Source organism: Triticum urartu, chromosome 4A, assembly GCF_056163025.1.
Source record: "Triticum urartu cultivar PI428250 chromosome 4A, HENAU_Tu73, whole genome shotgun sequence".
Lineage (NCBI taxonomy): Eukaryota > Viridiplantae > Streptophyta > Magnoliopsida > Poales > Poaceae > Triticum > Triticum urartu.
The window spans coordinates 148079763-148106868 of record NC_141876.1 but is presented as its reverse complement, the minus strand read 5'-3'; the positions used below and the strand labels follow the sequence as shown (position 1 = coordinate 148106868).

Here is a 27106-nt window from a genome sequence, read left to right as displayed (position 1 = left end):
GAGGGAGAAAGGATAGAAGTTTGAATACAGCATATATCGCTACTTTTTCTATCTAACATATGATTGGATCATGTTTATTGCAATACGGTTATTCATGTAAGTTAGAGAATAATTGTTGTTCTATTTACATGAATAAAACCTTCTATGGTCATACACCCAATGAAAATGGTTTGTTGGATCTCGATTGTGGTGATACACATTTTCATAATATTGAAGCCAAAAGATGCAAAGTTAATAATGATAGTGCAACTTATTTGTGGCACTGCCGTTTAGGTTATATTGGTGTAAAGCGCATGAAGATCCATACTGATGGGCTTTTGGAATCAGTTGATGCTTGCGAACCATGCCTCATGGGCGAGATGACAAGACTCCGTTCTCCGGAACAATGGAACGAGCAATAAATTTGTTGGAAATCATACATACTGATGTGTGTGGTCTAATGAATATTGAGGCTCGCGGCAGGTATCATTATTTTCTGATCTTCACAGATGATTTGAACAGATATGAGTATATCTACTTGATGAAACACAAGTCTGAAAAATTTGAAAAGTTCAAAGAATTTCAGAGTAAAGTGGAGAATCATCGTAACAAAAATAAAAGTTTCTACGATATGATCGCGGAAGTAAAATATTTGAGTTACGAGTTTGGCCTTCAGTTAAAACAATGTGAAATAGTTTCACTACTCACGCCATCTGGAACACCACAGTGTAATGGTGTGTCCGAACGTCGTAACCGTACTTTATTAGATATGGTGTGATCTATGATGTCTCTTACCGATATACCACTATCGTTTTGGGGTTATGCATTAGAGACAACTACATTCATATTAAATAGGGCACCATCTAAATCTATTGAGACGACACCGTATGAACTATGGTTTGGCAAGAAACCTAAGCTGTCGTTTCTTAAAGTTTGAGGTTGCAACACTTATGTGAAAAAGTTTCAACCTGATAAGCTCAAACCCAAATCGGAGAAGTGCGTCTTCATAGGATACCCAAAACAAAATGTTGGGTACACCTTCTATCACAAATCCGAAGGCAAGATATTCATTGCTGAGAATGGATCCTTTCTAGAGAAGGAGTTTCTCTCGAAAGAAGTGAGTGGGAGGAAAGTAGAACTTGATGAGGTAACTATACCTGCTCCCTTATTGGAAAGTAGTTCATCACAGAAATCTGTTCCTGTGACTACTACACCAATTAGTGAGGAAGCTAATGATGATGATCATGTAACTTCATATCAAGTTACTACCGAACCTCGTAGGTAAACCAGAGTGAGATCCACACCAGAGTGGTACGGTAATCCTGTTCTGGAGGTCATGTTACTTGACTATGACGAACCTACGAACTATGAGGAAGCGATGATGAGCCCAGATTCCACGAAATGGCTTGAGGCCATGAAATCTGAGATGAGATCCATGTATGAGAACAAAGTATGGACTTTGATTGACTTGCCCAATGATTGGCGAGCCATTGAGATTAAATGGATCTTCAAGAGGAAGACGGACGCTAATAGTAGTGTTACTATCTACAAAGCTAGAATTGTCGCAAAAACATTTTCGACAAGTTCAAGGTGTTGACTATGATGAGAGTTTCTCACTCGTATCTATGCTTAAGTCTGTCCGAATCATGTTAGCAATTGCCGCATTTTATGAAATCTGGCAAATGGATAAACAAAACTGCATTCCTTAATGGATTTATTAAAGAAAGAGTTGTATATGATGCAACCAGAAGGTTTTGTCAATCCTAAAGGTGCTAACAAAATATGCAAGCTCCAGCGATCCATCTATGGACTGGTGCAAGCATCTCGGAGTTGGAATATACGCTTTGATAAGTTGATCAAAGCATATAGTTTTATACAGACTTGCGGTGAAGCCTGTATTTACAAGAAAGTGAGTGGGAGCACTACAGCATTTCTGATAAGTATATGTGAATGACATATTGTTGATCGGAAATAATGTAGAATTATTCTGCAAAGCATAAAGGAGTGTTTGAAAGGAGTTTTTCAAAGAAAAACCTTGGTGAAGCTGCTTACATATTAAGCATCAAGATCTATAGAGATAGATCAAGACGCTTGATAAGTTTTTTAATGAGTACATACCTTGACAAGATTTTGAAGTAGTTCAAAATGGAACAGTCAAAGAAAGAGTTCTTGCCTGTGTTACAAGGTGTGAAATTGAGTAAGGCTCAAAACCCGACCACGGCAGAAGATAGAAAGAGAATGGAAGTCATTCCCTATGCCTCAGCCATAGATTCTATAAAGTATGCCACCAGATCTATTGTATACCCTACACTGTTTTTGGCAAGGGAGTACAATAGTGATCTAGGAGTAGATCACTGGACAGCGGTCAAAATTATCCTTAGTGGAATAAGGATATGTTTCTCGATTATGGAGGTGACAAAAGGTTCGTCGTAAAGAGTTACGTCGATTCAAGCTTTGACACCGATCTAGATGACTCTAAATCTCGATCTAGATACATATTCAAAGTGGGAGCAATTAGCTAGAGTAGCTCCGTGCAGAGCATTGTTGACATAGAAATTTGCAAAATACATACGGATCTGAATGTGGTAGACCCGTAGACTAAACTTCTCTCACAAGCAAAACATGATCACACCTTAGTACTCTTTGGGTGTTAATCACATAGCGATGTGAACTAGATTGTTGAATCTAGTAAACCCTTTGGGTGTTGGTCACATGACGATGTGAACTATGGGTGTTAATCACATGGTGATGTGAACTATTAGTGTTAAATCACATGGAGATGTGAACTAGATTATTGACTCTAGTGCAAGTGGGAGACTGAAGGAAATATGCCCTAGAGGCAATAATAAAGTTATTATTTATTTCCTTATTTCATGATAAATGTTTATTATTCATGCTAGAATTGTATTAACCGGAAACATAATACATGTGTGAATACATAGACAAACAGAGTGTCACTAGTATGCCTCTACTTGACCAGCTCGTTGATCAAAGATGGTTAAGTTTCCTAACCATAGACATGAGTTGTCATTTGATTAATGGGATCACATCATTAGGAGAATGATGTGATTGACTTGACCCATTCCGTTAGCTTAGCACTTGATCGTTTAGTTTGTTGCTATTGCTTTCTTCATGACTTATACATGTTCCTATGACTATGAGATTATGCAAATCCCGTTTACCGGAGGAACACTTTGTGTGCCACCAAACGTCACAACGTAACTAGGTGATTATAAAGGTGCTCTACAGGTGTCTCCGAAGATACTTGTTGGGTTGGCGTATTTCGAGATTAGGATTTGTCACTCCGATTGTCGAAGAGGTATCTCTGGGCCCACTCGGTAATGCACATCACTATAAGCCTTGCAAGCATTGCAACTAATGAGTTAGTTGCGGGATGATGTATTACGGAACGAGTAAAGAGACTTGGCGGTAACGAGATTGAACTAGGTATGGAGATACCAACGATTGAATCTCGGGCAAGTAACATACCGATGACAAAGGGAACAACGTATGTTTTTATGCGGTCTGACCGATAAAGATCTTTGTAGAATATGTAGGAGACAATATGGGCATCCAAGTCCCGCTATTGGTTATTGACCAGAGAGGTGTCTCAGTCATGTCTACATAGTTCTCGAACCCGTAGGGTCCGCACGCTTAACGTTCGTTGACGATATAGTATTATATGAGTTATGTATGTTGGTGACCGAATGTTGTTCGGAGTCCCGGATGAGATCACGGACATGACGAGGAGCTCCGGAATGGTCCGGAGTTAAAGATTCATATATTGGATGATATGGTTTGGCCAAGGGGTCAGGCCCATGGGGCTGTAAGTCGGTGCAAAGGGAGTTTTGCGGAGGCCAGGGGGCCAAACACCGGAGACCCTGGCGTCTGGCCCTGGGCCAAATGCCGAGGCCCATGGCGTCTGGGCCAGACGCCAAGGATTGTGGCGTTTGGTCCTGGAGTCCGAGTGGGACTCTTACCTTTTGGGCAAAACCGACTTTGAGGAGGCTTTTGCTCCAAGTTTCGACCGCAGGGCTCAACATATAAATACAGGGGCGGGGCTAGCACCAAAGACACATCAAGAAACACCAAGCCGTGTGCCGGCAACCCCGTCCCCTCTAGTTTATCCTCCATCATAGTTTTCGTAGTGCTTAGGCGAAGCCCTACGAAGATTGTTATTCACCAACACTGTCACCACGCGCGTCGCGCTGCCGGAACTCATCTACTACTTCGCCCCTCTTGTTGGATCGACAAGGCGAGGACGTCACCAAGCCGAACGTGTGCAGAACTCGGAGGTGCCGTGCTTTCGGTACTTGGATCGGTCGGATCATGAAGACGTACGACTACATCAACCGCGTTGATATAACGCTTCCGCGAACGGTCTATAAGGGTATGTAGACAACACTCTCCCCTCTCGTTGCTATGCATCACCATGATCCTGCGTGTGCGTAGGAATTTTTTTGAAATTACTACGTTCCCCAACATCCAACTCGTACTCCAGTGTGGCAGAGCGCAGCCTGCGGTGGTGGCCTCCCCCCATCTCTGATAAGCAGCAGAAGAGACCAATTACTACCCTTACAACATTATAGCAGCAGAAGTTTTGAGCAGAAGATAATCAACTACACGAAGTTATCATTTCACATTCAAAAAGCAATGCACTTGTGGACATATGTGGCAATAACTTGAACCCTTCAAAACTAGGGATTTCTTTATACATGAAACAAAACTGAAAATGTAAACCAAATTAACAAGTTGCAGTTACTTGGAGTAACATTTGGTTTTAATTTAACTATAATATGCAAGGGGCTGATATTGCTCAGATATGTGTTACAAAACTGAGAAACAAGTTTGAAGAGAGAATAACAAGCACTAGTGCTGGCACTCTACTTTGGGCAGTTAGTTAGTGGAAATTTTGCTAATAGATATGCTTTAACTGATTTCCTGGAACGTAAATAATTTCCTGGAACCCAAAAACCATTGGACACTGAAACAACGATATTTGCATCAATAAATAACTATTTCTTGCTACAAGTGCCAGAAATATCTTAATCTTGGTCTGAAGATGGGCACAGGTTAATTAACTGCAAGTGGAGACATTGGGTGCATTTTTCTATGAGCACACTTGCTAAGTTGCTATCACATGGTTAGCTGCTGAAGGCAAAGCTCTCACATGGTAATGATGGATCGTATTGACTTGAGACCTCGATGTCCTAGACCAATCAAGGTGCTCATGAAATAAAAATCATATATAACTGTTTTTTTACCGTGTCAAATTGGACCCTTATTAAAACAACACACGACAATACTATAATCTCCAAGTACTTATCTCTTAATTTTCTCTCAAGCCTTAACCTATCTGTTTCTTGTTCTGTTTCCCAGTGATTCCTTTACATTAGCAGCACACAACTTCTGCCATGGCTTCAATCAGCAACAAAATAAGAGATAAGTACTTCTGCCATGACAAACTTAATTGAGGGCGAGGAGCGGTCGAGGTCGAGGTCGGGGTGGCGCGGGGCGGAGGAGGGGGTCGCCGGGGCGGCGGCGGTGCGACGACGGGGTTTGCGCGGGGTCGTAGAGGGGGTCGCCGGGGCGGAGCGGCGATGTGGGTGGCGCGGGGCGGCGGCGGCGCGGGTGCGGGGCAACGGGGTTGGCGTGGGGGCGGAGAGAGGGGACAGAGAGAGGGGTCGGGCGCGGGCATGTTTGATTTTTAGTTAGGGCACGGTTCTTTGCCGTCTGCTGGCAGACATCAAAAAACTTTGCCGTCTGCCAGCGGACGAGAAAGAAAGTGGCCGTTAGGTGGCTGTCGCTAGTGGGCCACCCTTCCTCTTTGCCGTGCATCTATGCCGTCAGCTAGCGGACGGCAAAGAGCCGGCTGACGGCAAACAATATCTTTGCCGTCAGTTTCATTTAACCTTATGGCAAATACCTTCTTTGCCATCAGCTAGCTGACGGCAAAGAGCCAGCTGACGGTAAAGATCCTGATTTCAGTAGTGGGCGCCTCATTGACAATCCAGACTCATTATGTGAAACTACTCTAAAGGCTAAATGTTTCTCGGAAAGGGACCTTATGAGTGCTACATTAAATAAGAAGAAAGCATCAGACATCTCACAGAGCATTGTGGCAAGGGTAGACACGCTGATGCATGGTCATATATGGAGGATCAGCGTTAGTGAGATGGTTAAATTTGGTAGGACTTGTGTCCCCAATCGCCTTCGAAAAAGCGTTAACAACTAAAGGAAATAATATTCTCTCTCGTGTATGTGATTTTATTGATCCCTCGACAGGAGATTGGGACACACAATTGATAAATCAAACTTTTTGTCAAGTTAATGGTCAAAGGGTACTAGCCATTCCTCTCCCTTTACATGAAATGATGGATTTTACTGCTTGGACTCCTACAAAGATCGGTATTTTTCCCGGTTCACTCAGCCTGGGATTTGGAATGGTATAGCCAATTTGGACATAAGATTCAAGCCCCAACAAGATCACTAGCTCCTAATGAACGAGAATTCAGTTTGGGATTTATGCCCAACAAAAATCATAATATTTATTTAGAGGGCATTACACAGTAATATACCTTGTCGAGCTATTTCAGCAGGTAACACATAAAGGTTAAAGCGCACTGTTCTGATTGTAATTTTGGTCTAGACAATATTAGACATTTTCTTTTTGAATGTTCATGGTTGGTGAATGTTTGACGACATCTAGGTTTGTATGATGTTATCAAAAGAGCATGTTCAATTGACTTAGCTGGCGAAGCCATACTGGAGCATTTGTTGCGCATGGCGGACAATGAAGTTCAAATCCTAGGCATGCCAAAATTGAGAGAATAAGTGGCTACCACGACACGGTATCTATGGTTTGATCACATAAAAGTTTATCATGGAGAAGACATCCAAAGTTCTTCATAGATTAGCCTTGCGGTGCGTGGCGAACTTCTAGCATTGCTTGCGTGCCAAAGGCTAAAGCTCGATCCTCTGCATGGATAAAACCGCAGTCTGGCTACATGAAGTTATATGTTGATGCTGGATTTGTTATTTGCTCAAAGGGAAGGGGAGGTGTGTGTGTGTGTGGGGGGGGGGGGGGGGGGCTATCAGCCGAGACCACAAATGGAAAGTTCATAACTGCAACAAATGAAAAAGTTGAGATTTGTTATGACTCTCTCACATAAGAGACCTTGGCTTTGAGATTCGGTATAAATCTTGCACGAACTATTGATTGTAGGAACGTTGAGATCAATTCGGATGACATGGAAGTTTGTAACAAACGATTTCCTAAAATAAATAAATAAAGCAAGAACCAGATTCTCTCTCTGCCTAGAAGGAAAGCAGCAGTCCAGCACACGTACACTTCCAGTTCCACTGCCAAGCGGGCCCACAAGCCCCGTGCCCCACCTGTCAAGCCACCCCCACCCCCAGATAGGCGAACATCGCCAACGTTTGTATAGTTGAGTCGACCTCCTAATTCTCTCATCTTCCTCGTATAACCCTAGAGGCTCTCCTTGCACTCCACGAATCCTTGGTGAGCTCCGTGCTTCCGCCCAATCCCCCCTCTCTCCGATCCTCCTCCCCCTCGCTCTCCCCGCCTCACGACGAGCTGCCCGCGGCCAGTTGCAGGCCCCTCCTCGCACGCTGGATCTGTCGCGGCAGCTCCCGCCGGCCGCCTACTACTACTGCCTGCTTTTCGCGGCGGCGGCTGGGCTCATCGGCGGCGTCGCGCACTATATGCTTCCTCGGAAGCGGGAGGTCGTCGCCAGCGAGGTCGATAACTTGCAGAAGAAAACCCGCCCCGCTGCCGCCGACGACGCCATGGCCAGGCCCACGGAGATCGACGAGGACCTCCACAGCCGCCAGCTCGCCGTGTACGGCCGCGAGACCATGAAGCGTCTCTTCGCCTCCAACGTCCTCGTCTCCGGGCTCCAGGGCCTCGGCGCCGAAATCGGTAACAACTGCTCAGTCCCCCCTTCTTTAATTTCTTTCCACAATTTCAATTCTCAACTTATACCGTGGGCAGCACTATGAGTTGTCACTTCTATCTCGATTGGATATATTATTATGTTTTTAAGTAGAGTACTAATAGTGTTAATCCTCGGTTGCTATTGTGAGCTGATATGGGATGCGCCAGGATGTCCTGTACAGCGTTCTTATCTCAGCTCTGCCTCTACTGGTTGCGTTCGTAGTTTGACCCATCAAACCAAGTGATATGCCTCATCTGGAGGGACTGATTTTATTATTTGAGTCCTAGAACACTCCTGGTCCTAGATGTGCTCATCTTATTCTGCCTTATGATTGTCTGCAAACCATCAACAGATTTTTTTTGTCTCGCTGTGTTTCTGTATTGTCTGCAAACCATCAACCGATTTTTTTTTGTCTCGCTGTGTTTCTGCACTAGTCTTGTTACTGTTTAAGTTCTCGTTCTGAAATTTGAATTGGCTTTCCAGTATCTAAGTCATTAGATGTTAAAATTGTTTGTCTTACAAATAATTTACTTATAATATCCATGTGTTGCAGCAAAGAACCTTGTGCTTGCGGGTGTCAAGTCTGTAACTTTGCATGATGATGGTAATGTGGAGCTATGGGACTTGTCAAGCAACTTTTTCCTCTCAGAGAAGGATGTTGGGCAAAACCGTGCTCAAGCTTGTGTTCTGAAGCTACAAGATCTTAACAATGCAGTTGTCATCTCCACTCTAACTGGTGATTTGACCAAGGAGCACCTTTCTAAGTTCCAGGTATGTGAGCAGAAAATTGATGTGTGATCTCCTTGCTGTTTTTTCCTACTCCTGTGCGCTTTCCATTTAAGTTTATGTCGGTATTCTGCATGTACTTTCTGTCCATGTGAGTTGTAACAACAGAGTGTCCATGTGAGTTGGAACTTGGAATAGCTTAAAAGTAATTCACATTCATATACCCTTGGGTTTCTGTGTCTTCTTCCTTGCTACTTTAGTTGTGTGGTTTTGGTCTGAAATGGCACGCTTCGTCTGTGTTTTGTATTTGCCAACGTGTATCGTATAATTCCATGTAGAGCCTCCCTATGTGCGTCGTTTCAAGGCGCCACTAGGGCAGGTGGATTAGGCTCCTAGGCAGCTTTGTTATACTGTTATGTCTCCAGATTCTTTTGATTAGAGTTGATCTGTTTCCTAGTTGGTTAGTCTTTTGCTTTCTCCAGATGACTTTGTTCAACCTTTTCCTAACCTATACGACCTCTATAAAAAGAGGTACTACTGTTATAATGCAGTCCACATATCAAAAGGGAGATCAGACTCCAACCCTAAGGTGCTGCCCTAGCTGCATTTTCTGCCATAGCAACCCAGACAGCAAAGGCTGTACGCCCTTGTCCTGAAACCCACCATGATTACAACCTATACAATGTTGCATGTGACATAGAAATGCAATCAACTTTTCTTAGTAATATCTTCACCACAGCCATATATCAATCAAAACCGCGCAAACTGGTGAGAAGACGAGCAGCAGCAGCAGCATATGGAACCCCAGCAGAAATGTAAACAGCAGCAGCCTTTTGTCCCAGCAAGTTTTGGTAGTGTAGCTAGATATGAAACCCAACAGAAAAATATGTAGACCAAAAAGCAAGAGAGAGAAAAAACCCCCAAAAGATGAACAAGTACACAACTATATTTTTTTAGCATTTCTGTAGACATGTTATCTGTTTGCTTTGATTTTGTGGACATATATTTGATGCTAGCATGGCCCGCAATGAGTTTTGTTCCCATTTTCTTGCTTTTGACAGTGTGGTTTTTGCTTTGCATACAAGTTTACATGGTTTTAGCTTTTGAGGAGTATTATACAAATTATGTATTCTTGTTTATTACAATTCTATTTATTATTTCTTCTCGGAATAATCATTTCCGTATGATCTTACAGGCTGTAGTCTTTACTGATATCACCTTAGAAAAGGCAGTTGAGTTTGATGATTACTGCCACAACCATCAGCCACCCATTGCTTTCATTAAGTCTGAAGTCCGTGGTCTTTTTGGCAGTGTCTTTTGTGATTTTGGTCCTGAGTTTACTGTTTTGGATGTCGATGGAGAGGAACCACATACAGGAATTGTGGCATCGATCAGTAATGACAACCCAGCGCTAGTCTCCTGTGTCGATGATGAGCGACTGGAGTTCCAGGATGGTGACTTAGTTGTATTCTCTGAAGTTCATGGAATGACTGAGCTGAATGATGGAAAGCCAAGAAAGGTTAAGAACGCCAGGCCTTACTCTTTCTTTCTGGAAGAAGACACTTCCTCATTTGGCACATACGTCAGAGGTGGGATTGTCACACAGGTCAAGCCACCAAAGGTTCTTAAATTTAAACCCTTGAAAGAGGCCATGAAAGAACCAGGAGAATTTCTTATGAGTGATTTCTCTAAGTTTGACCGCCCCCCTCTCTTGCATTTGGCTTTCCAAGCTTTGGATAAGTTCCGGAATGAATTGAGACGATTCCCTGTCGCTGGTTCTACTGATGACGTGCAAAGGCTGATAGATTTAGCTATTAGCATTAATGAATCTCTGGGTGATGGGAAACTCGAAGAAATTGACAAAAAGCTCCTGCAACATTTCGCAAGTGGTTCCAGGGCTGTTCTGAATCCTATGGCTGCAATGTTTGGTGGTATTGTAGGTCAGGAGGTTGTGAAAGCATGCTCGGGGAAATTTCATCCGCTTTATCAGGTTAGAATTTGCCGTCTCTTTTATTCAATATCCATTCCAATTTGTTTCAGAGATATGTAATGTTAGTCGTCTTGATTTCACAGTTCTTCTATTTCGATTCTGTCGAGTCTCTCCCTGTTGAGCCTTTGGAGCCTGGTGATTTGAAGCCAGAGAACACAAGATATGATGCACAGATCAGTGTGTTTGGATCTAAGCTTCAAAACAAACTGGAGCAGGCAAAAATCTTTATGGTCGGCTCTGGGGCGCTCGGGTGTGAATTTCTGAAGAACCTGGCACTGATGGGCATTTCTTGCAGCCAGAATGGAAAGCTGACTGTGACAGATGATGATGTTATTGAAAAGAGCAATCTCAGTCGCCAGTTCCTTTTCCGTGACTGGAACATTGGGCAGCCCAAGTCGACTGTTGCTGCTACGGCTGCCATGGCAATTAACCCTAAGCTTCATGTCGAGGCCCTTCAGAACAGGGCAAGCCCTGAGACCGAAAATGTCTTTAATGATGCCTTTTGGGAAAACCTTGATGCTGTTGTCAATGCCCTTGACAATGTGACTGCAAGAATGTACATAGACTCCCGATGTGTATATTTCCAGAAGCCACTTCTAGAATCTGGAACTCTTGGTGCTAAATGCAATACACAAATGGTCATACCTCACTTGACAGAGAACTATGGGGCGTCCAGAGATCCACCTGAAAAGCAGGCACCTATGTGCACTGTACATTCATTTCCTCATAATATTGATCACTGCCTGACCTGGGCTAGGTCTGAATTTGAGGGTTTACTTGAGAAGACTCCCACTGAAGTAAATGGTTTCCTGTCAAATCCTAGCGCATATGTAGCTGCAGCACGAACTGCTGGTGATGCACAAGCTAGGGATCAGCTTGAACGTGTTATTGAATGCCTTCATGGAGACAAGTGTGAGACATTCCAAGATTGTATTACCTGGGCCCGTCTTAAGTAAGTTTTAACCCTGTTTGTCCATACTCTTTGTATACCTGCTTCGTTTTAATATGGTTGAACTGTACAAAACTATTGCAGACAAAAGTATTTGCTTTTGACTATGCTTCATAGGTTTCATGTTACTCACTACACTATTTTTTATTGATGGTGTAACTTAGGTTTGAGGATTATTTCTCCAACCGTGTGAAGCAGCTGACGTATACTTTCCCAGAAGACTCGATGACTAGCTCTGGTGCTCCATTCTGGTCTGCACCAAAGCGGTTTCCACGACCTCTTGAATTCTCGTCGACGGATCCAAGTCAGCTTAACTTTATTTTAGCTGCTTCGATACTAAGGGCAGAGACATTTGGAATACCCATACCTGACTGGGCCAAAACTCCAAACAAAGTGGCTGCTGAAGCTGTTGACAAGGTGATTGTTCCTGAATTCCAACCAAAACAGGGGGTTAAGATAGTTACAGATGAGAAGGCAACTAGTATATCGTCTGCATCTGTTGATGATGCTGGTGTCATTGAGGAGCTTATCACGAAGCTAGAACAAATCTCCAAAACACTGCCACCGGGGTTCCACATGAACCCAATACAGTTTGAGAAGGTCAGTGTTATTCGTCTCTAATTCTTCCTCGGAAGTAGTGTTTGCCTGCACTTGTATACGATGGAACTTATGCTAAATATCTACCCTCTAGAATGAACAGAAATGTAATCCAGATTTGCAATTTTGCATACAAGTTTGAGAATTACTGATATGCTTTTCTGTATGTGCAGGATGATGACACCAATTTCCATATGGACGTGATAGCTGGTTTTGCCAACATGAGGGCGAGGAATTACAGCATTCCTGAAGTGGACAAACTGAAGGCTAAATTCATAGCCGGCAGGATTATCCCTGCCATTGCCACAGCAACCGCAATGGCCACTGGCCTTGTCTGTCTAGAGCTTTACAAAGTCCTTGCCGGCAGGCACAAGGTTGAAGACTACCGCAACACGTTTGCAAACCTGGCAATCCCCCTCTTCTCCATTGCCGAGCCGGTCCCACCCAAGACCATCAAGCACAAGGACTTGTCCTGGACGGTCTGGGACCGGTGGACCGTAACAGGCAACATCACGTTACGGGAGCTCCTGGAGTGGCTCAAGGAGAAGGGGTTGAACGCATACAGCATATCGTGCGGCACGTCGCTGCTGTACAACTCCATGTTCCCCAGGCACAAGGAGCGGTTGGACAGGAAGGTGGTCGACGTTGCCAGGGAGGTGGCCAAGATGGAGGTGCCATCGTATCGGCGCCATCTGGATGTTGTGGTGGCCTGCGAGGATGATGATGACAATGACGTTGACATCCCACTCGTATCTGTCTACTTCCGTTGAAAGGATTCCCTCTGAATTGACATCATCTCGTGTCCCATCTTTCCAGTGAGTTACTTTATATAGTTATACTGTAAACTGAGCTGGGGTTTAAAGCAATATTACTGATTTTCGTATGCACCGACTTGTTAGAGCTCAGTTCAGATCCTTTGGAAAATGTGGTGTCGAGCTTGATACCTCACCGTGATAATTGATGCATGACACCGTTGAACTTGAATGGCCTGTCTGTTTTCGCGTTTAGCTCGCGAAGAAGTGCATCCGCAATTACACAAGTTTGCTTGTTGGAAGAACGCTGTAGATGACCTCCCAAGCTGATGTTTAACCTAAGTTGTTGCCGCTAGAATTCCGCATCGACAGAAGAATGCGTACGGTAGACCTTTGTCCGACACGGGTACTACGGATAATTTGTTTGGGACATTTTATATATCACAAACGTTTATGGATAGAGCAACGTGTGAAACTTCACATACAGTTTTATAGGGACAAATGTATGCACTCTTACATCCAATTGCATATGGTGCATGATAAGTAAATGTGTGTGATAGTCTCTTTATAGTATACGCTTTACAATCGTGAATTGTTTGTGATGAGATGCACATAGTAAGCGTTGCATCACAGAATAACGCATGTGATGATAATGTCAACCCACACAAGTAGCAAGGATGGAGCATTTAGGACATTTGATATATCACAAACAAACAGTTGTGTGATGACTCAGGTTTTGGATAGATGCAGGCATAGCATATGCTTAGTTTTGCAGAACGTATGCATTCCTACTCTCTATCGCCGACGGTTTCTAGATCATGTAGGAAAGACCCACACACAACCAAGGCGATGGTTTAAAACTCTGTCGTGAAAAGGGGTTAAAAACCGTTTATATAGCACATCGCTGCACCGGTGACAAGGGCACCACCACGGGCACACGGGAGAATCACCACAGCTGCTGCTCCGGTAGCCGGTGCTCCAGTGCTGATCAATCCTCGTGACGGGAGCACCACCTGAGGTGCAAGGGCGCGAGCACGAGGAGCAGCGGTGCCAGCTTTGCATGGCCATGAGCACGAGTACCAGTGGCGCCTATCGCGCATGGCCGCGAGCGCGAGGACGACATGGTTGGGTGACGACGTGGTGAGTACCCCTTAGTCCAGGACACCATCACCTTCTGTGGCGGATTCTCCCTCCGGCAAAGTGCCGGAACAAACCTCCAGAATGGATCTCCTCGGAACAGAAACTCGTGGCGGCAGAAAAAACAAAGAAAAATCTTGCAAAGGGTTTCGCGAAATATGAAATTTATAGATGGAAGAATGGACGAAAGGCGATGCTCATCCTCCGGTGCCCGTGTCAGGCCCCATGCCCGTGTGGAGGCCTTATGGGTCTCCTCATCCTCCGGTGCTTTTTTAAACCTTCGTGTCCCGGAAAAAATCATATTAAATATTAATTTTCTACAAAGCCAAAAACATGCAGAAAACAACAATTAGCACTAGGTACTAGATTAATAGGTTAGTCAAAAATAATAATATAAAATGCTATAAAAAGTATACAAATGTAATATTATAATAGCATGAAACAATTAAAAATTATAGATATGTTTGAGACGTATCATGACCTTCTTCATCCTCCGGTCTAGTTACCAAAGCAAGGCAGTTCAAGTCTGATAAAGAGTCCTTGATGTCTTCTTCCGACAAATCTGCTGTTGGATGGATGCTATGGAGGTTACACCTTCCCAAGTGGTTCATCCTCGGCGATGATGTGATTCCATCTTTGTAGATCTGCTTTTGGGCCCAATTGCAATCTTATTTCTTGGTTGGGGTATTTGCAAAAGTCATGTACTTAGTTGTATTTTTCTTCTTCAGGTCCTTATATGAGCTTTCAACTAGCACCATCGTCTAGTAAATAAAGCATTGGACCTGTCTCATGTTAAAAAAAGATCAATCTGATCTTTTGTTTAATAAAACACCCAAAAAGCATCTTAGATTTGATTAACATCAAGGAAAACAAACGCCAGTACAATGAATACACAACTGAACGTAGAACGACCAGTAAAAAAAAATACAGAAGTGCCGCAAGGTGACTCTGTTCAAATTGCATACAGAAGTATCTATAGCTATGCAAAGAGAGAGAACCAAAAACTCACCACAGTCAAGGAACATTTATTTGCACGACCAAATAGTAGTATTTCATGGCAGATGTTAATTCTTTTAGCCAGGACAGAAGAATAGGAGTCAAAAGAGAAGAATAAATTCTTCTTAAAAAAAAGAAGCACAACTTTTTCTTGAAACTCAGGTAACCTTTAATTGCACAATGTACCAAAAAGTTAAAGTGCTAACATATAACATTCAACCAGAAATTTAGTTAATGTGTCTTACAAGAAGAAATCATGATTACTGTTACTACTAAGCAAACGATTGACCTATAATGATGTCTACCCTGTGATGTCTACTGTACAAAAGAACAAAAGTTTAGTAGTGGGCCCACCAGGCAGTGAGGGATGCCAATATGGATGTTGAGTATTCAAGGACTATTTTTTTAAAAGGTCGGCACTGATCTGCTTTTGCACAAACATAATGAAACGTGCGCTTGTGATGTACCGCGCTTCTTCTAGGACCCACCGATTGCACACTAGTGTATTACGTGAAAACTCATGCAATCTCATGCACGCGTGTACTTAAGATTCATTGCGTGTGCAAGGACCTAGCTGGACTTTTTAGTTAGTGTTCAGTGCTGGCCTTAGATCTCTCTTTTCCAAACCAACTAGAGAAAGTGAAAGCCACACACACCAAAGTGATAGCTAGTCAGAACGGGCGACTTTGGACTAACTTTAATTAATTTCAACAGTAAAAAAACGAGCTTGCTTCCAGCACTTAACTGTCCTTCTCTCCTTAGGTATACAGGACTAGTACATGTACTGTAAAGTGTAAAGGTTACACTTAACTCAATCTTTCACCACCTCACTTTTAATTTGGATCTCCCATGCATTAGTATGCTTCCTTCCAAAGTCCACATATAATGTAGGAGTATGCATGAGCTCACTTCTGTTGTCTCCCACGCGCCAGCTAGCTTCACATGCAGATAGATAGAATTCAATGGCGACCTCCTTTAATTTGGCCTGATCTATATCTTCCACCAGAGTTGATTAAATGATAATGAGATGAGATCGATGCAACACAACAACAACAGCCTCAAATCAGGTCTCAAGCGCCTCGATCATCAAGTAGCTAGCGAGATCACCATCGGCTAAACGATGGGGACAAGCAACATGGGCAATGAAGGGAGCTCAGCCGCAAGCAACGATGACAGCACGGTGGAGGAGGAAGGCGGCCAGGACATGACCAGGGCCGGCGACTCGTCGTCGTCAGTGCGCCCCTATGTTCGTTCCAAGAATCCCCGCCTCCGCTGGACGCCAGAGCTCCACCACTGCTTCGTCCGCGCCGTGGAAAGGCTCGGCGGCCAAGATCGTAAGCCTACTCTCATTTTCCACAATCCTAGCTATATATGCATCCATCGACATGTTAACTTGATGTTCATCTTTGTGCAGTTGCAACTCCTAAGCTGGTCCTTCAGTTGATGAACGTTAGAGGGCTTAGCATAGGCCATGTCAAGAGCCATCTCCAGGTACGCATCACTTTACTTCTTATTTTTGCATCGTCGTCTTTTGCTGTGCGTTCATATTTCACTGATTCCCCTTTGCATGCGCAATGCTAATTCTGCAATTAATTGACGATGGGCCTTCAGATGTACAGAAGCAAGAAGATTGACGATTCCGGCCAGGGTATGTCCACGAACTCATGAATTTCACAGCCCTCCTTTGGATTCAGTATATTTTGCCCTGATCTGGTCGACTCTTATGTGCAGTCATCATAGGTCACTTGCAACAGGGAGGACAAGTCTATAACTATGCTTATCTCCCCTTCCATCATCGTGTCAGTGGTGCCGGTACAATGCTCTCTAGGTAGTTCATTGGATCTACTAAATTGCCCTCTACACATTCAAGTTTTTTGTTAAGCGATCGACTATATATTTTGGATAATTGGGGATAAATTTATTTTCCTCGTCCTCTGCATTATGAGATAAAACGACTAGCAAAGTTATTCAATAATCCTAATTTGTTAGTTCTGAGTACTGACTAATTAATCTCCTTGGATGGCGAACTAGGTTTGGCACTAGACCATGTCCTCCATCGAGGGGGAGCTGGCATGAACCATACTGGCTCCATGGCCACCGTTTACTTGGATCAAAACCATACTATTCATCATCAGCAGCAGCTCATCATGACGAGGCTCTCCTTAGAGCACGTGCTCAACATGTATCTGGCTATAACCCAGCTTTGATAGTCCAAGAATCCTCTTCATCGAGAAATGATTATCACGCCATGAATCGCTACCACTATGAAAGACGGCCGCTGCAAGCTGCTACGACGGAGGACAACGATGATCAGATCCATGGTCGTGATATAAACCTGGATCTCTCGCTCGATATCGGTGGTGGACAGCGGCTAGAGATGAAGAGCAAGAGAGGCTGCACGAGATGGGGGAAACAAGCAGAAGAAGATGATGACGATCAGGTTGATGTCAATGAAGAATTGAAGAGCACTGCTACTAGACTGTCTCTATCCCTACTCTCTCCTAGTCCTATTACTCTTGATCGAAAGGGGAGTAGTGCTAGTGATCATGCACTAGGTCTAGATGTCAATGTGGATAAGATAGGGAAAGTGCAATATGCAATCAGGGCAAGCACTCTTGATCTCACCATATGATCGATCTGTTGCAGTGTAGTACTTAATACTTATCCATATCCATGTATACATATGTAGAGCAAGAAACCTATGTATAACATATAAAACTTATTTAGTATTTATTATATGTGTCCTTTTTTCCAAAAACAGGGGAACGCCCTCGGCCTCAGTCATTATATATTCCTTTTTTTCTTTGAAAAGAAGGTTGAACCCCCCGCCTCTGCATCGAGTGATGCACACAATCATTTTTGTTACTCCCTCTAATTCTAATTAATTGACTCAGCCTTATATAGAGGTTGCATCAATGAATTTGGATCGGAGGGAGTATATTATTCAACAATGCCTTATAAGATAAAACATCGATCCTTCTTCCACCCTCTAGGCAATAAAGACACACCACCTTCAAACTTGATGATAATGGTGGTCTTGATCAGGGTTGCTTGCCCTGACCTCATCGAGTCTGCCATCCTCACGATTCAACCAGAGTGCCACCGAGAGGAGCAGACGTCGTGCACTGCGCCTCTAGACAGCCACGGTCGCGGGACACTAGATCCCTGCCACCCCCTTCACCGGCAGCGCACGGCTTTCTTGATGGCCACCTGTGTGGGGATGACAAGGGGAGAGGGGAGGGCGGAGGGGTTGGCGGTAGATGGGGTAAGGTTTTGCGCCCCCGGTCGCCCTGGAGGAGGCGACACAAGGGACGAGAGAGAGAGAGAGAGAGAGAGAGAGAGAGAGAGAGAGAGAGAGAGAGAGAGAGAGAGAGAGAGAGAGAGAGTCCATGTATATCTGCCATTATATTGTCATTGGTATTTCATCTTGATGATGACCCTACTCTTCTAAACTAAGGGATCCTCTAACTCAAAAGGGATTTCAAAGGGTTTTGAAGTGCCCGAATCCTTGGAATTTTTCCTATCGGAGGTCATTGTATTCACAATATTGGATTTTTAGGAACTTTTCTGTAGGTTCCTTTGCATTTAGTTCCGCAAATTTTTTTTCGTCCACTCAAACATCATTTTAGATAAAAGGCACAATATGTACCCGACTTTAAACTAATAAAACAAATAACGCCAACGTCATACAAATAAAGTTCATATTACAGAACAACCAAAGGTAAACATGACAGCTCAAAACAAGTAAGCATCAAATAGAAATCTAGAGGAGCACAAGTCAGGCGGCGTTGTTTCTACTGATCACGTGGAAGCCCTTGATCTTGGACAAGACTGTCCTAGCTTACGCAATATCCTTCTTTTTGCCCAACGGGCTGCACTGCTAAACAAACAGAGACTATTTGAAGATATAGTCAACAGGTTGGCTTGGAATTTTGCCTCTCATCACAGTTTTGTTACGGCAAGTCCACAAGGCTCGGATTAAAGCCACAAAAGCACGGTAGGCTAGGCTACGATGTTTCCCGTGACTACTAGCTAGTAACAATAGAATGTCGTTAACTGAAGCACTCTCAAACGCAACTCCGTAAGAATCTAGCTGGAGCACAATGGAAGATGTGGTTGCCGTCTTCAAGATCTTCACGCAGGGCACACATGTCGTTCCCAAGGGTGTGGCGCTTTTGAAGGTTGATAACGGTGGGGAGACGATCTCTGGCATCCTGCTAGAGGAAGACCCAAATGTTGAGAGGAACAGTAGTAGCCCACAATGCTTTAGCAAAGCAGATCCAAGACCTGGGAAATAGTTTCACATAAGTCGATTTGACTGAGAAGTTACCCAAAGCTTCAAGATTCCAAGTAATGACATCCCTGTTGTTAGACAATTGACAGGGCCCCAAATCCCAAAGAAGCGTCTCCCACGATGATCTCACTATGGAGGCAAGATTTCATTTGAAAGTAATGTTGGGGTTGCCATTTAGAAACACATTTTGAACCATGATGTCGGGATCTGAGCCAACGAGAAAAGAGATCTTGGTATTTGGAAAACAAGCGAAGGTTAAGCGCCCACTTGGATAACCAAAATTTGGTGTTGGCGCCGTTACCCACTTCAAACTTAGCACTCACAAGGAAAATGTATAGGTCATTTGTGGATTCCTTTCCATAATTGAGAACCACTCTTTTTCGCTGCACAGACAATTGAGTTGGGGAAGTACTTCGCCTTGAGGATCTGAGCCCATAGACTATCTTCGTTTTTCAAAGTCTTCCATATCCGTTTCTTAAGCAATGATAGGTTCATCTTCCTCGAATTTGTAATCCTCAAGCCGCCCTTGCATTTAGGTTTACATAAGTCTGCCATTTGACCATGAGATACTTCTGTTTGGAGGCGTCTCGCTTCCCAAAATAAGTGCACAAGAACTTTGGCAAGCTGACGATGGGTCTCATCTCCCAACAGAAATAGCCCCATGGAGAAAGAGGGATTAGCTTATACATAAGCATTGGCAAGTGTAAGTCTCGCTCAGAAGACATAATCTTGCCTTTGCCACACTTGATAACTTACATACAGTTGGGTCCCAGTCAAAGCTGATGAGATATTTGTCGGAGGCTGGGAGGCCGGGTATGTGATAGGGGAGTTGATGAGCCAACAATTGAGCAAAATCATGACCCAAACGACATCAGTGTGTTGCACCGCCAGGGTTACAACCTCGCTCTTGGATTAGTTAATCTTCATACCCAACAGCAAAGCCCCCTCAGCTTGGTCCGGAAACACATGAAATTGTAGACTCAAACATGTTGCAGTTTTAGAAAGGTCCAAACATGACTTTGCAGACTGTAGTCGCCTATTCCTACCAATATATTTAAACTAAAGCAAATCTGCTTATTCCAAATTTTGCTACTTTTGTACAAAATGTGCGTCTGATTAGGATGCTGAGATCTTTTTAAGTTCCGCATTAATGCAAAAGAGTGCGTTAACAATACATGAACAAGTAAACTTTTTTACAGACCCAAAATTTGTCTTTTTTGTCGAAAGCTACTCAGATGTCCAAATGATGTGAAATTTAGGACACACCTCACGCACCAAATTATCTACCATGCAAAAAATATTTTGAATATTTTGAATATTTGTTTTGAGTTTTTTTTCTTTATCGCAGGTGCAGATGAGCCTGCGCACCGAATCACTGCTCTCAAAAGAGTGGTACTTCATAGGAATATCATAGGAATAGGAAAATTATAGGAAATAAGGTGGCATGCATCTCACTTCCTATAGGGAAAGAGATGTCACTTGATTCATAGGATAGGATTTTTTCCATTGAGTCTAGGCTAATGTTTTTTTCTTTAAAATGTGAAGGATTGATTCCTATCCTATATAGGAATAGGAATCCATTCCTACAAACCAAAGGGCTTCATAGGAATTTTTCCTATAAAAATCCTATCCTCTAAAAATCCTACAAGATTCCTCCAAACTAAAGAAGGCCTAAACAGAGGAATAACAGGAACATACAACAATTCACCATTTGTAATTGCAATGGCTCTCCGGTTGGCGCCACCGCTTCCCCCGCCACCACCGGAACCAGATTAGATCGTCGTCTTCACGCCTCCGCCACCGCCGTCTAGGGGTGTTTCGTCGTGCATCTATGTTGGGCTTGTTGTGCTGTGCCCACAGAGGAACTTGGGTCTATTTGTGTTTGTGTGTGTGAGTGTTGGACCTTGTCTGCGGTGGCGTTGTGTTGATGTGTGGTGTGTTCTGTTGTTACCTTGATACTTTGTGCTTCGTGGTTGCTTTATTTATAAAGCGAGGCGAAAGCCTTTTTCGGTAATTGCAGAATATTCAGTTGGATGAAATGCAAGGTTATCTCATAAAAACAAGTTGAAAAGTAAGCTCTCTTTGTAGAACGTGCAATTATCTCCCTAAACCACCATGCCGAACATTTGCTGACTAGATTTACATACTTCGTTGTGTTCGAAGGACCTCCTTAGCTGTTGTGCCTTTCAATTGACGACAAGACAATTATCTGACGTTCTCTGCACATCGCCATCCCAATCGCCCAGCCCATCCAACACTAGAAGGCGCCTTATTTTGCGCAACAAGCTAGGAATGTTCCTGCACAATTTAAATCATCCCGCAGAAGTCAAACAAACATACACGGATGCTGAAATGCCCCACTGAGAATTGGATAATCCTTTTTGCATGACCACCGTTCATGATCGTGAACGCTTTCTGTACCAAGTAAAACTTGACTTGAGCATAAGAGTTGTTCTTTATTCAAAATGCTAAAAAAATTTTGATTTTGCAAGGAACCAGAGCACCAGCAGAAAGAAATATTCTTTGCTCCCTTTGTAGTCCTTGTGGCATGCACATCTTCCTTGCTCTCACTAACTTCTTTGTCAGTATGAGTTGTCTTTGGGGAAATTCTTCATATATGTACACTAGTAAAAGGTGGGATTCTCTGCCAAAGTTTATGCTTCCTGCCCAAGAACTCGTCTTTCAACTCTAGCCCCAAAGTGGCATCCCTGAGTGCATAACGACCTACTAGAAAAACAAAACAAAAAGAAGGGAAAAAGAGATGAAGCACACTAACAAAATGGTAGTATGATGCCCCAATTCAAAGACGACAAACGGACAAAACTGAAAAAATATTTGGAAAGAGAAAGTAACCATGACCAAGCAGACTTTTTCTTATATTACCTAAAAGAGTGTATTTCCCCAAAAGAAATATCTCAGGCCAGACAGGGCTGTTGTGAACAGCCAATGTTATCAGTAACCGTTGGTGAAAGTATTGTGCTATACTCACTGCTTAAGTTTAGCATCTACTTTATCACAGAAAAGTTCCAGACCGAAAGGGTAACTTGCTTGAAAGTCATACCTAAAGAACAAAATGGAATATGCGCAAACAATTCCATGGTGTATCCATAAGTCATATCAAACTGCAAACAGCAGTTCTTAAGAAACATGCATGAGAAGGAATCAACATTCTAGTACATGGTAACATAATTCATAAGGTGCCAGTCCATGTCTACAGTGCTCGAGTCACTCTTACTCTCCAGATTCTGTCAATCTACTAATTATGTCGAAGAGAGTTGCCCAGTTAATTAAATAAAAACCAAGCACAAAGCAGATTACAACCGTCTACCCAGGACACCACCGACAGACATGGCCACACTTGCACAAACTCAACGCGCACTGTTCGGCAACTCCGACTTCACCATAGGTGACCACAAAAGAATAGCTAACCACAAAAGCTCCACAAATCAAAAAGCCACAGCAGCCAACCAACACGCCAGCGAGAAGACAACTCTGATTTTGAGGATGAGCCTCACAGGAGAAATGTGCAAGGCCTGCGCTGACCAGATCCGCTGAAACTGGACCACCCTTCATGTGTCATCGTCACCACTTGGTCGACCTCATGACAGGGAAGTTCTGAGTTAATGGTAACAAGGCGAAACAGAGCACATAGAAGTAGGGAACCGACGGACAAGCAAGAAAGCTGACTACCAAGCCATGCCGCAACCCAACGTTGTTCGCCATCATCATCGTTGGCAAATCAAACGCAGAGCAAACGGGATCCAAGCCAGCGGACCCGTAATCCGCACCAAGAAAAGTGACCGGGAAGCCTTGTCACACATAAATATGATATGCAATACAATGTATGTATGATGATGACCAGTTGCACTAAGCCAGAATTGGATGACATGAGAAATTTATGTATTCCAGCTTTATGGGGCAATTATGCAATGAAACAGCCTTCTTTTTAAACTCAATTTTAGTTGGGCCGGAATACACAACACATCAGAAAAGTAAACTAAAGGTAAAGGTTTCCCGGGAATCTTGAGGATACAGTTGAGTGTACAAGAAGCTTATGACGGTGTATGAGAGATCTCCTTCAGTGAAGGTCAGACATACTCGTGCTATTGTTGATAAAAAAAAAGAGGGTGACATTGCCACCATGATGTGGACAATGCACTTAATACATATTGTGATAGATGAAACACCCCCAATCTGGCCTGAGCTGGGAATATGTCCTCCGGGAATCATGCTGATTTTGTTATATCACAGTCGACGAAAAGGAACCATCAGTTTAATTGAACAAGAACACCATTGACAAATGACAACACAAACATAGATGCCATGATAAAGACAGAATATTAAGCGCCTTTGAGGGCCAACTTGGAGGGGGGAAAGGTCAAAGAATCAACAAGATTATGGTTTCCTTGGAGGACTCCCACAACTATACTGCAAACAGAATGTCCCGCTATAAATGAAGATTGGCCAATGGCAACACAGCACAGGACCCCAAACACACATGCACACGCTTCCTATCAAGATGAAAAGAGGCCTACTAGTAGTATTTTGGTCCTTGTTCTGCCTCTGTGTGGCAAACACAGCTACTGGCAACAAGCCCAAACACCCTATTGAGTTTGATCAATTAGAAATATCCAGGAAATATGTTCCAGCAAAACAGCATGCATCTGCGAGCAAGAGCCCTTCTAGTTCTTCAGTCCATGGTGGCTCACAAGATTATCAGCGAAAGAGGGATAAGATTATAGCAATGCCAGGCCAGATGGAGGAAGCGGAATTCACACAATATGCAGGGTATGTCACTGTGGATGCAAATGCTGGAAGGGCTTTGTTCTACTATTTTGCTGAGGCTCCTCAAGATCCTTCCAACAAACCACTAGTCCTATGGATGAATGGAGGTATGTTATATGTGCTCTGCTTATCCATAAACTTGCAGTATAATTTAACCATAAAACTATGTGAGTGAGACCAGCAACGATGCAGATGTGCACTTGAGATTGAATGATGTTACAAACCTTCTTTGAGAACTATTGCTAATGAGGTTTGCAGGCCCTGGTTGTTCATCCTTTGGAGCTGGAGCCATGCTAGAACTTGGACCCTTCTCTGTCCATAGTGATAACAAGACACTGTACAAGAAAAAACATGCTTGGAACACAGGTAAATTCACTCCAGCCCTGCCCACAGTTAATTGTTAACAAAGAGGTCACATTTATACCCAGATGAATTTATCAGCCTTCATCCACAAATGCAGTAGCAAATATGCTGTTTGTTGAGATCCCAGCCGGTGTTGGGTACTCATACTCCAACGCGACATCAGACTATCACAACACTGGTGACAAAAGAAGTACAGATGATGCGTACACCTTCCTTGTCAATTGGCTGGAGAGATTTCCCGAGTACCGAGACCGTGATTTCTTCATAACCGGCGAGAGTTATGCTGGCCACTATGTACCAGAGCTAGCTAATTTGATTATTTCTAACAACAGAGCCAGAGGTGCGACTAATGTCAAGCTTAAAGGTGTTGCTGTAAGTGCTTAACAATAACTGTTTTGAAGCTTCTAATGCCAGTAAGATTCTAATCAATGATGCCACTCTCAAATTTGGTCAGATCGGCAACGCAGACTTGCAATACAATTTGACTCTAAGAGCGACATTTGACTACTTCTGGATGCATGCTATGATTTCTGGAAAAACCTACAGAACTGTACAGGCCAACTGTGGCTTCAACGGGACATATACTAAAGATTGTGATAATGCCATGAACTTGGCCATAAAGGAGAAGGGTAATGTTGATGACTACAACATCTATGCACCAATATGCCGTGATGCCTCCAGTCCTCTCAGATCAAGTGACCCGGTATACACAATTAAACACATTAATCCACATACTTGTCAAATTTCATTTGTTACATATATGCCTCTTGGGATACTGAATTTGTGGCTGACCAATGTAATGTAAGGTGGTGTTCGGTGATCCCTGCACAAATCACTATGTTTCATCTTATCTAAATCGTCCTGAGGTCCAAAGAGCCCTACACGCAAACACCACAGGGTTGAACTACCCATGGACGGATTGCAGGTATAAAGATTGGAATACCCAAGTAGGTTTCAAAATTTTGCAGCCAATTTTGGGCACAATTATTTCCCAGAAATAATTCCATTCTTTTGTTTTCTTAGGGCTATCTGAAAAGGTAATCTATACATTTAAGTACAAATCACAAATTATTTATATGACTGACCCTAAGAACTTCATCACTAGAGAAGTACTTGTAAGCCTCCCATCACTCACTTCTGATTTGCTTTACTGCCAAAAAGGTACCTATAATCTATATAAGCTAGCCATCAAAGATTAAGACTCTGTGAACCACAGACCATGGTAGGTATTAAAAAGTGAACAATAAAGAGGGCATAATGGCATATCTCCATAAGATTCTTCAGCCTATACAGACTATACTTTTGCTTGTGCAGGTGCATCAATCTGAGATTATGCATAAACCTTTTTTACTGCTGGGAATTTTCTCAGTCTTCGGTATCAAGCAACCTCGTACTAAAGGAATATCAAGGAAAATTCGATAACCGGAAAGCAATCAACTTGTATTAGACTTAGAATATGTTTCTAATCGATTTCAATGTCTCACTCAAGCAGTCAACTTGTATTCGATAACTGGAAAGATTCACCCGAGACCGTGCTGCCATCGATCAGGAAACTCATTTCAAGTGGCACAAGGGTATGGCTGTACAGGTACTCCTATATATATAGCCCCCGGATTCTGTTTCTCAAGTACCGAAGCAATCAATTGTTAATGTCTTATTAATCCCTAATCAACTGCACCCTTGTGTACCAGTGGTGATATGGATGCAGTATGTTCTGTGACCTCGACCCAATACGCACTGGACATTCTTGACCTGCCCACAGAAACATCTTGGCGCCCATGGCGCGTCAACAATGAGGTAAAGAATCCACGGCTGATCACCTGACTAACGCTGAACAGTAGAGAACTTCAGATTACATTATTATTTCCTAATTCCTATAGCTACATGGCTATGTGCACCTGCGAATGAAGCTAAAAATTGTTTACTGGTTCCTTCCTGAAATGGCAGGTTGCTGGCTATGTGGTTGGGTACAAGGGCCTGGTGTTTGCAACAGTCAAAGGAGCGGGGCACATGGTCCCTTTTTATCAGCCCCGCAGGGCCCTAGCGCTATTCTCATCCTTCCTAGAAGGAAAGCTTCCGCCACAATGATCTAATTGTTAGGGATAAATTAGCACATATCTATTGTAAAACGTCGATAGCGAAGTCCGACCCCAAGAAGTCGCATCCCTTCTCTCTCTCTTAACATGTAAATGTCATCCTTTGGATGCATTCCCGCAGGCATGCATATATATCCTTTGTATCAGTGAAATCAATGATGCTTGACCATTCACTTCCTTCCAATCTCGTTTTACATTATAATTTTTAGATCATCCGGAAGGCTCAAAAAGCCATTCCGGTATATGTGAAACCACAAATTCCAAACAAAGGTTTGAGGATTCGGAAGCTACAGAAAGAACGTCTAGAAAGGCTAAAGTAGCTAAAAGTAGCAGACAACTAGAACATTCAAAGCCTATCACCCAAATTAAAGCATATGAAACCCAGTGCTAGGCGGAAAGACATCTTCTAGTAGCCAGGCAGCTCTCCGTTCACATGGCTTGCATTTCCAGCGGCACCACCAACGTCGAGGAAGTCCTGGTCTTC

General features: G+C 43.3%; 3 protein-coding genes across 4 annotated transcripts; all 3 read left to right on the top strand.

The window, feature by feature from the left end:
• The first annotated feature begins 7402 nt into the window (after positions 1–7402).
• LOC125551350 (ubiquitin-activating enzyme E1 2) lies at positions 7403–13082 on the top strand. Its single transcript, XM_048714556.2, has 7 exons — positions 7403–7501; positions 7591–7921; positions 8491–8708; positions 9859–10653; positions 10737–11605; positions 11767–12202; positions 12373–13082. Exons 2-7 carry the CDS (start codon positions 7705–7707, stop codon positions 12967–12969), a joined length of 3132 nt encoding a protein of 1043 aa, XP_048570513.1. The 5' UTR covers positions 7403–7501; positions 7591–7704; the 3' UTR covers positions 12970–13082.
• A 2903-nt stretch (positions 13083–15985) lies between these two features.
• On the top strand, positions 15986–17817 carry LOC125553775 (uncharacterized). The gene is made up of 5 exons (XM_048717482.2): positions 15986–16418; positions 16499–16575; positions 16696–16732; positions 16816–16912; positions 17116–17817. Exons 1-5 carry the CDS (start codon positions 16205–16207, stop codon positions 17714–17716), a joined length of 1026 nt encoding a protein of 341 aa, XP_048573439.2. The 5' UTR covers positions 15986–16204; the 3' UTR covers positions 17717–17817.
• A 5999-nt stretch (positions 17818–23816) lies between these two features.
• LOC125551349 (serine carboxypeptidase 1) lies at positions 23817–26799 on the top strand. 2 transcript variants are annotated; one of them, XM_048714554.2, is made up of 8 exons: positions 23817–24270; positions 24422–24529; positions 24624–24898; positions 24981–25229; positions 25333–25451; positions 26019–26114; positions 26218–26323; positions 26474–26799. In XM_048714554.2, exons 1-8 carry the CDS (start codon positions 23832–23834, stop codon positions 26612–26614), a joined length of 1533 nt encoding a protein of 510 aa, XP_048570511.1. In that variant the 5' UTR covers positions 23817–23831; the 3' UTR covers positions 26615–26799. The 2 variants fall into 2 exon arrangements, 1 of the variants encoding a protein (XP_048570511.1); XR_007302450.2 differs by lacking the exon at positions 26474–26799 and having other exon boundaries at positions 23877–24270; positions 25841–26114; positions 26218–26299.
• The last annotated feature ends 307 nt before the right edge of the window (positions 26800–27106 follow it).

Bases quoted from the DNA above. Each gene is read 5' to 3' on its own strand.
- LOC125551350 (XM_048714556.2), top strand. From the start codon at position 7,705: ATGCTTCCTCGGAAGCGGGAGGTCGTCGCCAGCGAGGTCGATAACTTG. The intron at 8,709-9,858 runs GTATGTGAGCAG...ATGATCTTACAG, and splicing joins AGCACCTTTCTAAGTTCCAG to GCTGTAGTCTTTACTGATAT. The intron at 12,203-12,372 runs GTCAGTGTTATT...CTGTATGTGCAG, and splicing joins ACCCAATACAGTTTGAGAAG to GATGATGACACCAATTTCCA.
- LOC125553775 (XM_048717482.2), top strand. From the start codon at position 16,205: ATGGGGACAAGCAACATGGGCAATGAAGGGAGCTCAGCCGCAAGCAAC. The intron at 16,576-16,695 runs GTACGCATCACT...ATGGGCCTTCAG, and splicing joins ATGTCAAGAGCCATCTCCAG to ATGTACAGAAGCAAGAAGAT. The intron at 16,913-17,115 runs GTAGTTCATTGG...ATGGCGAACTAG, and splicing joins GCCGGTACAATGCTCTCTAG to GTTTGGCACTAGACCATGTC.
- LOC125551349 (XM_048714554.2), top strand. From the start codon at position 23,832: ATGAAGATTGGCCAATGGCAACACAGCACAGGACCCCAAACACACATG. The intron at 24,271-24,421 runs GTATGTTATATG...TGAGGTTTGCAG, and splicing joins AGTCCTATGGATGAATGGAG to GCCCTGGTTGTTCATCCTTT. The intron at 24,530-24,623 runs GTAAATTCACTC...CCACAAATGCAG, and splicing joins AAAACATGCTTGGAACACAG to TAGCAAATATGCTGTTTGTT.